The sequence below is a fragment of the Dendrobium catenatum genome, unplaced genomic scaffold, assembly GCF_001605985.2.
Source record: "Dendrobium catenatum unplaced genomic scaffold, ASM160598v2 fragScaff_scaffold_753, whole genome shotgun sequence".
NCBI lineage: Eukaryota > Viridiplantae > Streptophyta > Magnoliopsida > Asparagales > Orchidaceae > Dendrobium > Dendrobium catenatum.
In genome coordinates this window covers 47,159-63,441 of record NW_021319215.1, presented here as the reverse complement: position 1 = coordinate 63,441, position 16,283 = coordinate 47,159, and the positions used below count along the sequence as shown (strand labels likewise).

At 38.6% G+C, this 16,283-nt stretch overlaps 1 protein-coding gene across 3 annotated transcripts in view; it reads left to right on the top strand.

Moving 5' to 3' along the window:
- Window positions 1-58: 58 nt before the first annotated feature.
- Window positions 59-16,283, top strand: part of LOC110098655 (pentatricopeptide repeat-containing protein At5g65560) — an 18,927-nt gene continuing 2,702 nt past the window's right edge. For all 3 annotated transcript variants that reach the window (XM_028696502.1, XM_020825550.2, XM_020825551.2), the window contains exon 1: window positions 59-2,490. In XM_028696502.1, the coding sequence (XP_028552335.1) occupies window positions 136-2,331 (2,196 nt within the window). In that variant the 5' untranslated portion in view covers window positions 59-135 and the 3' untranslated portion in view covers window positions 2,332-2,490. The remainder of the gene's footprint in view (window positions 2,491-16,283) is intronic.

Genomic DNA, 16,283 nt, shown 5'->3' with positions numbered 1-16,283 from the left:
TATATATATAGGCTACTTATCTAGGTTACTTAGAAAAACTCATACACATGAGATGCGCTAGAATACCTTTGAATGCATGTGAAAAAAAAAAGTAAAGAAAGCCACGGGCCGTTGTTCGTCTAGGTGTTCGTTCTAATGCCCGCCATAATCCTCGCGATGGCACAGAAGCTCCAAGCTTTCTTCCGACGAATTACCATTAGTCTCTTTCAACGTCATCAATTTTTCTCGACCTCCACCGATTCTTCTCCCATTCGCACCGAAACTAATCTCATTGCTTCCAATTCAAATGAGGTTGAATCTGCCATTCGTTCCCTCAAGAGAAAGCTCCACCCTGATGACCTAGTGAGAGTTCTGGATTCCGTTTCGGATGTGCCTTCAGATATTGCCATTTTCCGGTGGTCTTCTCGCCAGAGAAACTTCCAGCATACCGCGCAAAATTTTGTTCACATGATCTGGAGGCTTGGCGTGTCCGGGAACAGTGAAAATATGGAGGTCTTGTTGAAGGATATGATAAAGTTTGACTTCTTGGATGTGAATTCATCTTTTGAATTCTTGGTTGAATCCTTCTGTACAAGTCAGAGGACAAGAGAAGCGCTGAAAGTGTTTGAAATTGCACGGTCAGCTAATTTAAGGTTATCGGTGTCGACTTGCAATCTTTTGCTCCGCGTCCTTGTCTCAAAAAGTGATAACTTTGGCTCAGTTATGTTTGTTTACAAGGAAATGGTGAAGGCTGAAATTCTTCCTGATGTTGACACCTTGAATTATGTAATAAAAGGTCTGTGTGAGACAGGTCGGCTGGATTCTGCACTAATCCAATTTTCGAGAATGAAACAGAAGCATTGCAGTCCAAATAGTTGGACCTTTGAGTTAATCATTGCTAGTCTTTGCTCTGGCGGAAGAATAGATGAAGCTGTTGAGATTTGGAACACGATGCTTCAGTTTAAATGCAGTCCAGATCGTGAGTTTTATGCAAGAATTATACCATTGTTTTGTGGTGCTAATAGAATGGATGAAAGTATTAAGTTGTTTAAGATGATGAAAGATGACGGGAATTCACCTGATCTGTATGTATACAGTGCTTTGATTGACTGTTTGTCTGAAAATCTACAGCTTAAAGACGCAGTTGAAATGCTTGTTGAAATGAATCTCTTGGGGATTGCTCCCAGTGCCAGCAGTTATGTGCATATTGTAAATGGATATTGCATGTTAGGAAATTTGCATGAAGCAATGGAATTTCTTAATGGAAATAACAATTGTCCAGTTGAACCTTACAATGTATTGCTGAGCAGTTTTTGTGATATGGATAGATTATCAGAGGGGATCGATCTTCTTGTAGAGATGCTTGAAAAAAGAGTTGCTGATGGAATTTCATGGAATATTATCGTTTATGGGTTTTGTAAGAAAGGGGATGTTAGAAAAGCATTTGAAGTTATATGTAGGATGATTGTCTTTTCTAATATGCCAGACAATGTAACTTACTCTTCTCTTTTAACTGGATACTGTCGGAATGCTGAATTTGAAAAAGCTTTCAATATCTTCAAGCAGGAATCGGTTCAGGCCATGTATTTGGATTTGACGTCTTGCTCTGAGTTGATTGAGGGACTTTGCCATGTCAAGAAGATTCAAGAGGCTGCTGAGGTTTTTTATCATATTGTTTCTAGGGGCTGTTCTCCCAGTATAAATTCTCTCAACATATTAATCAATGATATTTGTGATATGGGAAAGGTGGATGAGGCTATAAAAGTTCGCTTACTTGCATCATGTAATGGTAGTTGCTTAAATTCTTCAACATACAGACCAATTATGATTCAATTGTTGGAATTAAACAAAGAGAGATACATCTTACCAGTCCTTGCACAAATGTTTGTTGATGGCTGTACTGTAGACCTGACAACGTACTGTATTCTCATTCATGGATTGTGTATGAGAGGCAGAAGTAGGGTTGCTACTGATTTGTTCAATCAAATGGTTGATGATGGTCTCATTCCTTCATCTGAAAAACTTGAGAGGCTAATTGAAGATTTTGCAAAATGTTCCACCTTGAATTTGGTGGCTCATAGTTTGGAAAAGCTAATTGAAGCTGGAGTTATGCTTGGCCCGTTAATTTGTAATTTAATTATCTCTAGCCTACTGAAAGATGGTCAAAAGTCTGCGGCTTGTAAGTTTTTGGACTGGACGCTAGGGAGAGGTTGGGTGCCTGATCCAGACACTCATGGTTTGTTGATTGGTAACAGTGATTCAGAAACAAGAATTGGAACCATGAGAGTATATGATGTTGATACTGACAGGGTCAGAAATATACTGGCCGAGGGCCTTAAAAATTATGCTTAGCGTTTGTCACGTTAAGTGCTTAAAGTAGAGATAGCACAACATGATGAGTGATCATCTAGGAAAATATTTACGACGTCAATGATTTCATTTTCTTTGATGTTTTCCATTGTTGAAGCCAAAAATGATTTACAGGACTAAAGTATCCATGGGTTACGACAGGTACCACTCTAAACTCCAGAACCGTCATAAGCTTTAGCTAGTTAATATTCTGACTCTGATATTTTTGCTTCTACTTTCAAACATTTTGCATTTTGTTTCAAGAATCTTGTTTACATTCTTTTACAATGAGGTGTTGAATAGTACATGTTATTTCTAATCCTATAACATTTTATTTTCTTTGGATGGCTTCACTTATGAAAAACTATCTATAATATGTTCAGGATCTACTATATGTCACATCTTATTTTCGACGAAGTTCTCTAGTTTTGTTAGGCATGAAATTGGACATATTTTTCCTAGTAATCCGTATGGCCTTTCTTTGGAGGACTGAAATTGATAACCAAGAAGAATGTTTACATAATTGGCTCGAGCTTCTTATTATTAATACTACCTTGGACGTACGTTGATTGCATGAGGTTATCAAGAAAATATAATATACTGATGGATAGCAATGTTTCATAGGGACATCAGTTGCTTTATTGTGCTTCTATATTTTGAATAGGTTGTAAAAGACTTGCATACCCTCTGTTGTTCAAAGAGCTTGAAAATTCAGTCAGATGGGTAGTGAATTTAATTATTTATTGGTTTTGAAATTGATCCTGTATGCTATAGCCTCTCAATAGTACAAACCCTTTTTTTTTTCATTTGAACAGAAGGCTCTTCTGGTAAAGTTATATATTAGTAGAATGTGTAGATTGTTTTTTTTTTTCATATTGTTGCATTGAGAATCTTGCTTACAGTATTAGCTCTTTTTCCATCATCTAATCTTATAAAATGATTATACAATTGAACATTTCTCAAGAAAAATTGTGATGTTGAAAACAGTTAGCAATTATGCAATTGCTGTAATTGTATTTTCCCCTAGAAATGGAGGTTTGCTTAAAATCAAGGACGGTATGATTAGTTCTATGCACCTGTTTTGCAATAAAGTTGGGCCTTTGGAGGATGTTAAATTTGTGACAGAATCGCAACTTTTCAGATTCTAAGCAACTTAAAGTTATTGTTGACCATAAGGAAGTCGTAGAAGATAGAAAGCATTTATTAATAATCTTTTTGAGGGAGAGAGCATTGTCCTGTTAAAGATTGGCAGGATATTTTGATCCCAAATAGTTGGGACTACTTGGAATAAGGCTAATGATGTTGATAATGTCACACCCCAACACTGGGTCTGGAAAAAAAAAATCACAAGAACCCAATGATAGGGTGCGAGCTGAACTAAATATACAAAATAACTTCAAAGCAATAGAAATATAAAACTATAATAATTTTTCTTTACTAATAAATCGTCAAAGCATCTAAACCCAAAAATATAATAAATGACCACCAAATATAATGAAATTCAACTATACAATTAAATCAATTAGATAACTCTAACCTTAAATACCTATCAAAGATGAGCTTGATGTATGAACCTAGAAGTTCCTCTAGTAACAACACAACTAGCAACTTCAAATTTTGAAGTAATAAGTGTAAGTTTGCAAGAACAAACTTAGTAGGTAAAACCCTACTAAGTAAAACATAAATGTCAAGGTATGGCATAAATATGAGCAAAGAGAGGGATTTAAGTGAAAAATAAACACTAGACTAGAATAGCTTCAAACAATGTATTAGCTATGAGATTTTTGAATATATATTTCATTTGTTAAAGCTTCTTATATAACAAAATTCATAAAGAGCTATATGTGCCAATCAATAATCATTGCATTTGAATGCAAATACAAACATACGATATTTATACATCCATCGATAGCTCATTAGTCATTTATTATTTTTCAAACCCTAATATATATATAGTCAGCGTTACCTTAGCTGACAGAGGGCTTTTTGCCCTATCAATCATATCCTATTGATTCATATCTCAAGGATTTGATGCCAATAAGGAGCGTATTGGCTCTGGCCATAACCGGTATATCGTGGTGCCATTTGGTGGCAAAACCACTCGTTTCAGAGGGCCCCGGGTCGTCATAACCGTTTATCCTGTGGTGCCATTTGGCGGCAAACCGCCGGTTAGACGACACGTTCCACGTCCTTACTGGCAGAAGATTGTTTGAGAAAGGATCATAGTGATATTTTCGACTAGGCATTTAGCTCTTTGTGAGCTGAAGTTGATTTTGATTTGTCCACCCCGACAAACTGTTGTGGAGGGTGGATGAATTTTGCTTTAAGCAATTGATAGATTTATTTCAATTTTAAATATTTTGGTTTTGGTATTTTCTGGAGTTTTGGATTTTGAGTGGACTTTTAGAAAGCATTTGAAAATGCCTGAAATTAACCCCTCCGATTGAGATCTTCAATCAACGCGGTCATCATCGGGGTGTTTGGGGTCATTTTTCTTTATTGATTGAACTCTGTCAACTCAACCAAGCTGTTGATCGAGGATCGGATTTCTTGTAGGCTTTGGGCCTTTGTTAATAAATTCTTTTGATTTTAGGCTTTGAAGGCCTAATATGAATGTATAAAATAAATATTCCGATCACATTCGTGATCGTATATTTACCCGAGAGTTTGAACCCTGTCTACTTCTATTTATCTGCTTAGGAGGATCGGGTTTCGTAGGCTTCATGCCTTTGTTTAGTGAATTCTCTTGATTATAAGCCTTAAAGGCCTAATATGAATGTATTAAAACAAATACACTGGTCGCCACAGCCGTGTATTTGTTTGAAAGTTTGAACCCTGTCGACTCATATATATCCGTATAGAAGGATCGGGTTCGAACTTGAATTCACTTGTCAACCCACGCAGCATCCCTAGACGTCACGTGTGTACCAATAACACGCTTGCCGGGGCCCATGCGGGTATTTGGGAATTTTATTGATTTGACATACCCCTTTGTGTATACAAGCTACGGTGCACGTGCAGGGGTATTTTGAAAGTATTTGTAGAAGCCTTCTATCCGCTTGCATAGAAGTTGCGAATCCAGTGGCGTAGGATTGTAGATTGTAGATGCCTTCTGTTTTCTTGCATAAGTGTTGTAGATCCGGTGGCGTAGGATTGTAGATTGTAGACGCCTTCTGTCTGCTTGCATAAGTGTTGCAGATCCGGTGGCGTAGGATAGTAGATTGTAGATGCCTTCTGTCTGCTTGCATAAGTGTTGCAGATCCGGTGGCATTGCGTTTTGATGTTGAATCCCCCTTTCTCATTCACCGGGGAAGATTTCTTCTGGATTTTGAAGTTTGTTGCTTTGTAGAGAACTCTTTTTAAGATCATCAGTGTAATGGATTTGTTATTTCCGGTGTTTGTGGGCACCAGAACTGTTTTCTTCTTAAGTATAAAACTAAGAAGAGACTTTGGAATACCAGGAAGTTTAGTTCTAATTTGTTCAAACATTTCCTCTCTTCTGCCATGGGGTGTCCTTTTTCATACATCAAGTTGCCCTTGTACCCGACGTACTTGAAGATCTTGATCACCACTGTCGTAGGTGATATCCGTACTTATGCCCACAGTGGTTCGTTGTGCTTTACGAGATGCCCACTGTTGTTATCCACAAGTATTCATTTGCAGGGGACCATTGTATACTCTACACCCTCCTAATAGTATTTGTAGAAGAGCAGTTGTCCCTACACCTTATCCACCTTTCACCAATCTCAGGTGGATTGATGGTTGTACTTGTTCGTGGGGACGGACCTTTTGTTATTAATTGACAGTTTTGCCTTCTTCAATCAACAGGCATTCGTAGGGATTGTCGTAGGAGTTCGCTGCATTTTTTTTGTGAGCATCAGGATTTCATCTCCCACTTGCAACTTGTTGTTAGCTTGGACGACTGTGCACTTAGACTTTGACTGGTTCATTCATCCAAAGTCCCAGTCCTATGTATTCCATCGCTCCCGAGTTCAAGGTTCAACTCACACTCGAGTCTTGTGTGTCGTTACGGGTTCAGCTCATTGCATCCCGTTCAAATTCAGGTCCCTTGAGTTCAGGTCCTTTATTGCTCATATCAAGTTTGGGTCCAACTTGAGTTCAATTTGAGTTCCTTGCTCTCCGCATCTTGTACCAGTTTTGAGTTCGGAATACATGTTCAAGTGCAGTCCTTTGAGTTCAATTGTATGTTTATTTTTTATTCAAAGTCTTCTGGAGCCTTTGCAGATTCATTTTCATGTTAAAATTGACTTGAATCCAGCTTCAATTTGATTTTATTCTTATTTGGATTTGATCTTTTATTAATCATTTGAATTTTGTTCATGTCCCCTGCTCGTGTTCAATCAAGTTCAAAAGTCCACAAGTCACTGTTCATTGGAGTCCAGCTTTTGTTCTTTTGAGTTCAAACAGGTCCGAGTGTGATCGTACATTCACCCGAAATTTCGGCAGCCTCCCGGCGTCTCCCCCGTTTAGGGGAAAATTACGAGAAACTGGGCCTTCTCACCACGCGCAATAAAGGCGTGTATAGTAGGTGTCCTCGGACGAGGACACCGCGGACGTGATCTTTCCTCCCACCACGCATAATAAAGGCGTGTATGGGGTCTTCGGTACATGTTTAAAAAGACAGTTTGTTTTTCCCTCGCTTGGAGGTACTTATGAGTGACCCCGCTTCGTCATAGGTACCGCACCGAGGTCCCATCCCACCATGTGCAATAAAGGCGTATATAGGCGATTTTCCGGTCCGTCACAAACGCTGAAGTAAATTCATTTTATCATATATTATTCATATATAATGAGTAGTAAGAGATACCCCTAATAAGGAAAGATATGCTTATCTCTTACTCATTAAAGAGTCACCTATTAGATTGAAACCAAAAGTAGCCGAACATTTCGATATTGACACAAATCTTTCACGCTTCAACATGTATTGCTCCACAATGTTAGATTCAAAAGAATCTAAATCACTTAGATATTTAATGCTTTACTCAATAATTATTAGCAACCAAAATAATTAAATTTATCATCTTCAACAAATTAATTATTTTTCAAAGAATCAGTTTATCTTTAATACTTTAGGTCTTTACCATTATGGACATATCGGTAACCATAAGTTAACCCTTCTAAGCCTTTTCTTATAATAAATTGAAATCTTCCACCACTTATGTAAAAAAAATTATTAGTTTGCATCATAACCGTCATATATTGATCTCTGTCATTTAGTATATCTCAATGAACTTATAAATCTCATAATTTAATAATCACTTTCATGACTAAATCATACGCTCAATATTTATTCTTTATGCATGAATTTACATGGCATCTAACAGTAATAATCATAAAACTCTATGCTTGCAACTAAAATAAAATTCATTTAGCTGTAATTTTAACAAATTTATGAGGACCATAAATGTTGTTGATTTAAATAGAATTAAAAAAATAAATAAATTATAAGTTAACTCAACTCGCTAATCTTCCCGATTACCCCAACTCTAAATCAGTCACATGATAACTATAAAAATCATATATATGATTTAGCTCAAGTTCTAACAAGTGTCTTCGTCGAGTGCCCTTTGTAAGCAGCTCTAGTGAGTTCTTCGTTGAGTGCCTTCAATGAGTTTCTCTTAGATCAAGGTGCAAACTAAGCGGGGTTGATTGCAATAACTAAGTTTGGGTAGGTGAACATTGCTTATTGATGGGGCGAGCATTAGTTCTTTGGTGGAGGTGAGCTCCTCTGATATGATCACCTTGAAAAGACAAGTTCTTTTTAGATGATAGCCTTGGTCAGCCAAGTTCCTCCTTGGTTAAAGTCTACTGAGACTTGTTTCACTAGGGCAAGTGCCTGCCATTGCCAAATCTTGATAAGGGAGGTTCTTCTCTACACGGGGAATGCTTTGGACAAGTGCTTCTCTAGCTAATCCCTAAGAGTTGTCTGTACCCACTTATTTCGGTGTACATTTAATACCCCGATTCTCGTGCTCCTTTGGAGATCAACTTGCAAAAAAGTGAAGAAAATTAGATAAAGAAAAAACATTTATTATTCCTACTTACCAACAGAAGAGAATTAAATAAAATTTATCGCCTTACTTATGTTCTTTCCTTGGGAAGATTGTTTTGTCTAAAATCCCTTAATAACATCAATTTAACTCTTGTACTATCATTGCCTATGACTAGAGGCAAGGGAGATTGCTCCGATCTCATCCCTCACTTTCCTCACTTTCTTGTTTCGTTGCTTTGGCTTGCACAAAGAATGGTTGAGTTAGCTCCTTTAAAGTTTGGCAATGTTGATGATCGCATATTATGAAGGGTCCTCCTCCACAAGCGTAAGGCAATAGAAGGCAATGTGTAGAAGTCTTGGAAGCTAATGGAGATGATAGGGATGAGAGCGGTTGTGGCTAGGCAAGGCAAAAGCAACTCAATTTTTTGACTTCGAGGGGATGCCTCTCATCAAGAGGCGTTTAAACACATCTATATGTCTCACCACCCATGGAATTAGGCCAGGCCCCTACAATGGTTAGCGTAATTCCTAAGAGTTTCTTCTATGTTTTTTAGTTGTTCATATTTTGGGGTTTGATGTCGTTGCTCTCCAATGAATCTAGAATTTACTTAACCACGAGTGAGTTTTTAGGTCATTAGCCTAGGGAGTTCGATGCCTTTGCCCTTACGAAGTGGGCACTTGGTTTGTACGCTAAGTCGTAGGATCTTTATGTTTGACTCGTAAATGTTCCCCTTAGTTTATTGGATGAATAATTCTTGTTATCATTCACAGAATACAATAGGCGTGACCTCGATGAGGTGATTGGACAACACAAGTGGGCAAGCAACAATCCATTGAGAAGACCCTCTTATAGTGAAGACTAACATTTTCTCCAAGGGTATAAGTGATTTGAAACTTGCTCAACTTGACTAGCCAGTTTAATAATCTTTCTAAATGGTTTGGCATGACGAATATTATTTTAGTGAGTCATCAGTAATAACTTGAATTTGATACATTTGGAAGTAATGTTAGAGTTGTTGAGCTAAGATAATCAGTGCCCATGCTTGCTTTTTCATGATGGGATACCTAAGCTCGACCCACCTAAGCATCTTGCTTACATAATAGATAGGCCATTGCTTCCATCTTTTATGACCAGAATCAAGCTTATTACATCATAGCTTACTTCGAGATACAACAACAAATCTTCTCTAGGTTGGGGGCTTTGCAAAAACGGCGGTGAGGACAAAAATATTTTTTGATGTTGGATGGCAGACTTATATTCTTAGTCCCATGCAGAATGCTTTGACCTTCTGAGGACTGAAGAAGGGCAAGCATCCCTCATCCAACTTCGAGATAAAGCGGTCGAGGCCAATGAATTGCCCTCTGTGGGCTCCGAAAATTCGTCCCCGGCCTCTGCTCGCTTTTCTTATTCGGCGAGGGAGTCCCTCATCCAACTTCGAGATAAAGCGGTCGAGGCCAATGAATTGCCCTCTAAGTTGCTTCATCTTCTTGATCGACCTCGGCGATGACATGTCCAATATAACTTTCATCTTGTAGGGATTCATCTTGATCACTTTTGGGGTGAGCAGAAATCCTAGAAACTTGCTCAATTCTAAACCAAAAATATATTTTAAAGGGCTAAGCCACATATTATACCTTTTAAATATCACAAATGTCTCCCTTAAATTCGAAAAGTGTTGCTCTGGTGATTTTCTTTTCACTTATAGATCATTAATGTAGATCTCAATGTTTATCCCTTTTAGGCCCTTAAATATTGGTGGTGGAACCGCTATGCTCGGCAGTCTTGCAGGTAACATCGCCCTCTAATGATTGGTATGAATCTAGGGGAAGTGTGATATCCTGATGTGAAACCAAACATGCAATGATGATTAGATTAAGGAATTTGCACGCTTAATATTTAGAGCATAATAATTATATCTTTATACTGATTTCGAACGACAACATAAAACAGAAAGAGCGGTAACATAAGCTTATAGGCTAAATCACATGTGTAGGAGGCCCGTAAAACAATCAATTAGTCTAATATTGCATATATGGAAAGTTTCAACAAAAAATCCCTAGACTAACAATGAGATTAATACTATGAAGGATCCCTCACACAACTCTATAATTTACTAGGCTTTAGCGGAGGACTAACACGATCTCAGTGAATCAATTAAATTCCACAATTGAAAATAACGAGGAAAATAAAGAGTGAGGGAAAAAGTTCACCGAAACCGGCGACGGATGGATTTGTTGATGTCCCACAATCATCCACGATCTGGTTGGGAGGTGTTCTTCAATTGACGGCGCCAACGTGAAGATGATGCATTCAATGTAGCTTTCCACGGAGTCGTCGGCCTCCAAATTAAAATCAAAGAATAGAGATCGGAGAATGTCGGTCTGGTCCAGGGAATCCTCTACGAACCCACGATCAACATCCGGGTTGGCCATGCATGATTGTCTAAGAAAGAAAGTAGCGAGTGAGAGGGGGAAAGGATCGGGTAGGTTCGGCCAAGCACAGGGGAAGAAGGGAAAATGGTTAAATCTGAAAATAATTTCAGATCTAGTGAGTAATTTGAGAGTAATTTTCTTGAAATTTGAATTTGAAATGAGTGGGAATTAGAAAGGAAAGTGGGAATGGGATTGAATTAATTAGATCATTAATTTATGAGACCTAATTAATTAAAGAGAGGAGGGGGAAGGGGCCAGCCAAGGAAAGAGGAGAGAGAGAGAGGGGTTAGGCATTAAGGAGGTGGGTCCAAGCAATTATGGGAATTGAATACTTAAATATGAAATTAATTTCAGATTTAAGTTAATTGGGGGGTTTTCCTAAATTAAAGGAGGATAATTTAAGAAGATTTTTGAAATTCAAATATTTGAATTTGAATTTAATTCTTATCATAAATTAATGGGACTAAATTAAGAAAGCATTTATGGTGGATTTGAATTCAAAAGTTTGGAGGGAATTATGTGGCCGGCGGCTATTGTGGTGTAGAAGGATGTGGCCGGCGGCTTTAGGTGGTGGAGCAAGGGGCCGGCGGGTGGAGGCTTCAAGCCGGCGGCCAAGGGCTTGGGCTAGATAACTTAGATCCATAAATTGACCACTTTCTTAATATGGATTATGTCAATTTAGGAAAGAATTCAAAATCTGAATTTGAAATTAGATTTTGAGTTGGAGCTCCCTCCTAATCTTCATGCTCCACTTTTGGAAAGAGGCAAGATAATTAATTTTTTATCCATGGGAGGGGAAGGTCGGCAGGTAGGGTTTGGGATTTGGGTGGCATTTGGCTAGGGGTGTGGGTTAAGTGGGAGATCTTGTTGAGGTTGACTGACAGCTTGGGGACTTGAAGTGGCCGGCGGGTGTTTGGGGAAGAAGAGGTGGCCGGATGTAGGGGAAAGGAAGAGATGATAAGAAAATACTATGAGTACTGACCGCGAGTCCCGAAATCCACCAGCTGACGGGTGATGCGTGGCACTCTCCTAGGGTTTCTCCTCTCAAGAACTCACAAAGAGATCCAGAACAAGAAAGCTGAAATTTTTATTCATATTCATCATTCTTCCTTAGCAAAAATACAATGACTAGGCCTCCAAAGCATAAAATATAAAAGACACAAATACCCTTAGGCTACAACATGACACAATTCCCCCATAGGGGTATAAGTGAAAAACTGAAAAATAAATAAAATAAATGTACTAAAACATCATAAATAGAGACTATGAATCGTAGCCGTCGATCTACGATTCCGCCGATGGTAAGTACATGGAAATCGACAGTGGATGTCTTCATCATTCTCCCCAGGTGGGAGAAAGCTCGACCCCGTCGAGTATCCCGTGAAATCTCATATTGCTCCAGCAGGTCAGGGTCCAATCTCTGTATCTCCTCGCGATTCATCCATGTGTTTTCCATCTCTGATTTCCCTTTCCATTGGATCAAGTACCTTTGGCGCCCACCATCTTTAGTGGAGATGATTTCATCACTAAGTATTGCTTCCATCTCCTCCGTATTAGGTAAAGTAGAAATTTTTGGAAGTGGAGGTAGGTTAGGGTTCTCACTAGGTATGGTCACACAAGGCTCAATGTTTATTGGATTTGCAGGGTTAAACTCTGGTCCCTCAAAGGCTAATAGATCTTCGATGTTAAATGTATGATTAAAGTTGAAACCTTCGAGAATGTATGACATATAAGTGTTACTATTTATCTTTAATATTATTTTGAATGGGGTTGCGCTTCTACCATGTAATTTTTTAACGGTTCCTTGTGGGAACTACTCCAGAAGAATCTGTATCATAACAAAATTGTCAACCTTGAATTCTTTAAATCTTTACTTATGATCCGCATTAAGCTTATAATTAGCATTATTAAATTTTCTTATTAATCTCCTTTTGCAATTCCTGAAAATGAGATGCAAATGTAGATGCAAGAGACCCGGTGTGCATGATGAATGACAAGAATTGTGTGCTCATACAAAAGTTTTAAACAGAGACAATTTCAACAAAAAACAGACATAAAAATATACAGACTCACAAGCACACATAGATAGGGGTAAAGATGGATCAGTCACAAAATGAGAGGACATAAAGTTTCCATGTTTAAGGGAACTGGTGTAGGAGAAGCAATGAAGAAATCCTTAGCAAAAAGGGCATGGCCATAGGGAGTTTCAGCTAGGGTCATAGATAGTCTCCCAAGGGCAGCAATGTAATCTAGCAAATTTATCCAACTAGGAGAGAGGTGGTCTTTAACAGGGAAGGACAAGAAAATAGCGGGTAAAATGGATGACTCAGGAACAAAATAAGATGATGGGTCCTGACTCACAACCATAATGGGATAGCCCAAAGAGTCACTAGCAGTTATGAGACTCAAAAGATGAGGTAGAGTGTCCAAAACAGATGTGGGCACAACAATTAGAGAGGTGACAAGAAAGTATGGGATAATACTCTCTCTATCATTAAAGTCGGTACGAGGAATGGTGTGGTGAGATAAATCCAATCAAGACAGACACTCTTTTTCAAAGGTAAATCGAAAGGAGCAACTCCTACAATAGATTCCAATAAAACACGAGGAGGCTCATTTTTCCAATTAGGTTCAGAATCATTCAGATTCAAATTACTGTCTTCCGAATTCATATTAATATGCTCAATATGGTCAGGTTTAGTTATAACCCTAAGATGAGTGGCTTCGGGGTCAGTTAAATCAGGATTTAAATCAGGTAGTAAATTCAGTTAAATCGCCTTTAACTCAAGCTTATTCTCATCACCATCAGAGTTATTCAAAATTAAGTCGGAATCATTTGAAGTCAAATCAGTATGAGATATAATTAAATCAGAATCTTCCGAATTTAATCTCAACATGCTCAAGGTCAGATCGGTTTCTTTCGAGATCAAGTTAATATTATCCAGGTAGGCCTTATTCATATTTCTTTGCTTTATCTCTAAGTAAGGCTGTTGTGGTTTAGGCTCAGGTCTAGGTTGATAAGCAGAGTGGGGCATCTTCCGACTAGCATGATTGGTCGAATAGGGTACATTCCTAGAGTGGGAAGAGTCCACATATTTCTCATTAATGGTTTTAGTTATAGAGCCCACTAGACTAACGAGGTCATCTAACTTCTTTTGAAGCCCTATCGGGTCCATTGGGAAGCGCTAAGTGATACCTAATGAAGATTGGGTGTAAGGGACAACACTCTACAAGGAGAAAACACCATTATGACTCTCTATATGGTGCAGGAAACTACTGGACAGCAAGCTACAAGAGGGACTTAAGTGACAAAGGCAATTAGGAAGGTTGCTAGGTTGAGGACAGCACCTAAACACTTAAGAAACTAGCCTAATGTTCACTAAATGAGAGCAAGAAATGTGTGGAAAGCAAGCATAACAGTGAAATAGAATATATTAAATGATGATATGCATGAAATACTATAGCTTATGGATAGACAAACCCCTAGGGTGACTTCTAGTACATGTTATGCATGCCTACCATGCTCTGATACCAATATGATGTGAAACCAAACATGCAAGGATGATTAGATTAAGGAATTTGCACACTTAAGAATTAGAGCATAATAATTATATCTTAATAGTAATTTCGAATGACAACATAAAACACAAAGAGCGGTGACATAAGCTTAAGCTAAATCACATGTGTAGAAGCCCGTAAAATAATCAATTAGTCTGACATTGTATACATGAAAAATTTCAACAATAAATCCTTAGACTAACAATGAGATTAATACTATGAAGGATCTCTCGCACAACTCTATAATTTGCTAGGCTTTAGCGGAGGACTAACACGATCTCAGTGAATCAATTAAATTCACAATTAAAAGTAACGAGGAAAATAAAGAGTGAGGGAAAGAGTTCACAGAAGCCGGCAACGGATGGATAGGTTGACGTCCCACGATCATCCACGATCCGGTTGGGAGGTGTTCCTCAATTGACGGTGCCAACGTGAAGATGATGCATTCAATGTAGCTTTCCACGGAGTCGTCGATGTCCAAATTAAAATCGAAGAATGGAGATCGGAGAATGTTGGTCCGGTCCAGGGAATCCTCTACGAACCCATGATCAACATCCGGGTCGGCCATGCATGATTGTCTAAGAGAGAAAGTAGAGAGTGAGAGGGGGAAGGGATCAGATTGGTTCGACCAAGCAAAGGTGAAGAAGGGAAAAGGGTTAAATCTGAAAATATTTTCAGATCTAGTGAGTAATTAGAGAGTAATTTTCTTGAAATTTGAATTTGAAATGAGTGGGAATAAGGAAGAAAAGTGGGGATGAGATTGAATTAATTAAATCCTTAATTTGTGGGACCTAATTAATTAGAGAGGAGGGGGAAGGGGCCGGCCAAGGAGAGAGGAGAGAGAGAGGGGTTAGGCATTAAGGAGGTAGGCGCAAGCAATTAAGGGGATTGAATACTTAAATATGAAATTAATTTTAGATTTAAGTTAATTGGGGGGTTTTCCTAAATTAAAGGAGGAGAATTTAAGAAGAATTTTGAAATTCAAACATTTGAATTTGAATTTAATTCTCGCCCTAAATTAGTGGGGCTAAATTAAGAAAGCATTTATGGTGGATTCGAATTCAAAAGTTTGGAGAGAATTATGTGGTCGGCGGCTATTGTGGGGGAGACGGATGTGGTCGACGGCTTTAGGTGGTGGAGCAAGGGGCCGGCGGATGGAGGCTTCAAGCCGTCGGCCAAGGGCTTGGGCTAGGTAACTTAGATCCACGAATTGAGCACTTTCCTAATATGGATTATGTCAATTTAGGAAAGAATTTAAAATGTGAATTTGAAATCAAATTTTGAGTTGGAGCTCCCTCCTAATATTCATCCTCCACTTTTGGAAAGAGGCAAGACAATCAATTTTGGATCCATGGGTTGGGAAGGCCGACGAGTAGGGTTTGGGGTGGCATTTGGCTAAGGAGGAAGGGGTGTGGGTTAAGTGGAAGGGATCTTGTTGAAGAGGACCGGCGGCTTGGGGACTTGAAGTGGCCAGCGGGTGTTTGGGGAAGAAGAGGTGGCCGGATGTAGGGGAAAGAAAGATACGATAGGAAAATACTACGAGTACTAACCGCGAGTCCTGGAATCCACCAGCGGCTGACAGGTGATTCGTGGCCCTCTCCTAGGATTTCTCCTCTCAAGAACTCACAAAGAGATCAAGAACAAGAAAGCTGAAATTTTTATTCATATTTATCATTCATCCTTAGCAAAAATACAATGACTAGGCTTTCATATATAGGCCTCCAAAACACAAAATATAAAAGACACAAATGCCCTCAGGCTACAACATGACAAAAATCCTTCATACTGGTACAAGTGGAAAATTGAAAAATAAATAAAAGAAATGCACTAAAACATCATAAATAGAGACTATGAAACATAACCGTCGATCTATGATTTCGCCGATGGTAAGTACGTGAAAATCTATGGTGGATGTCCTCATTATATCCTCTCTGGTCGATGCACCCTTGGG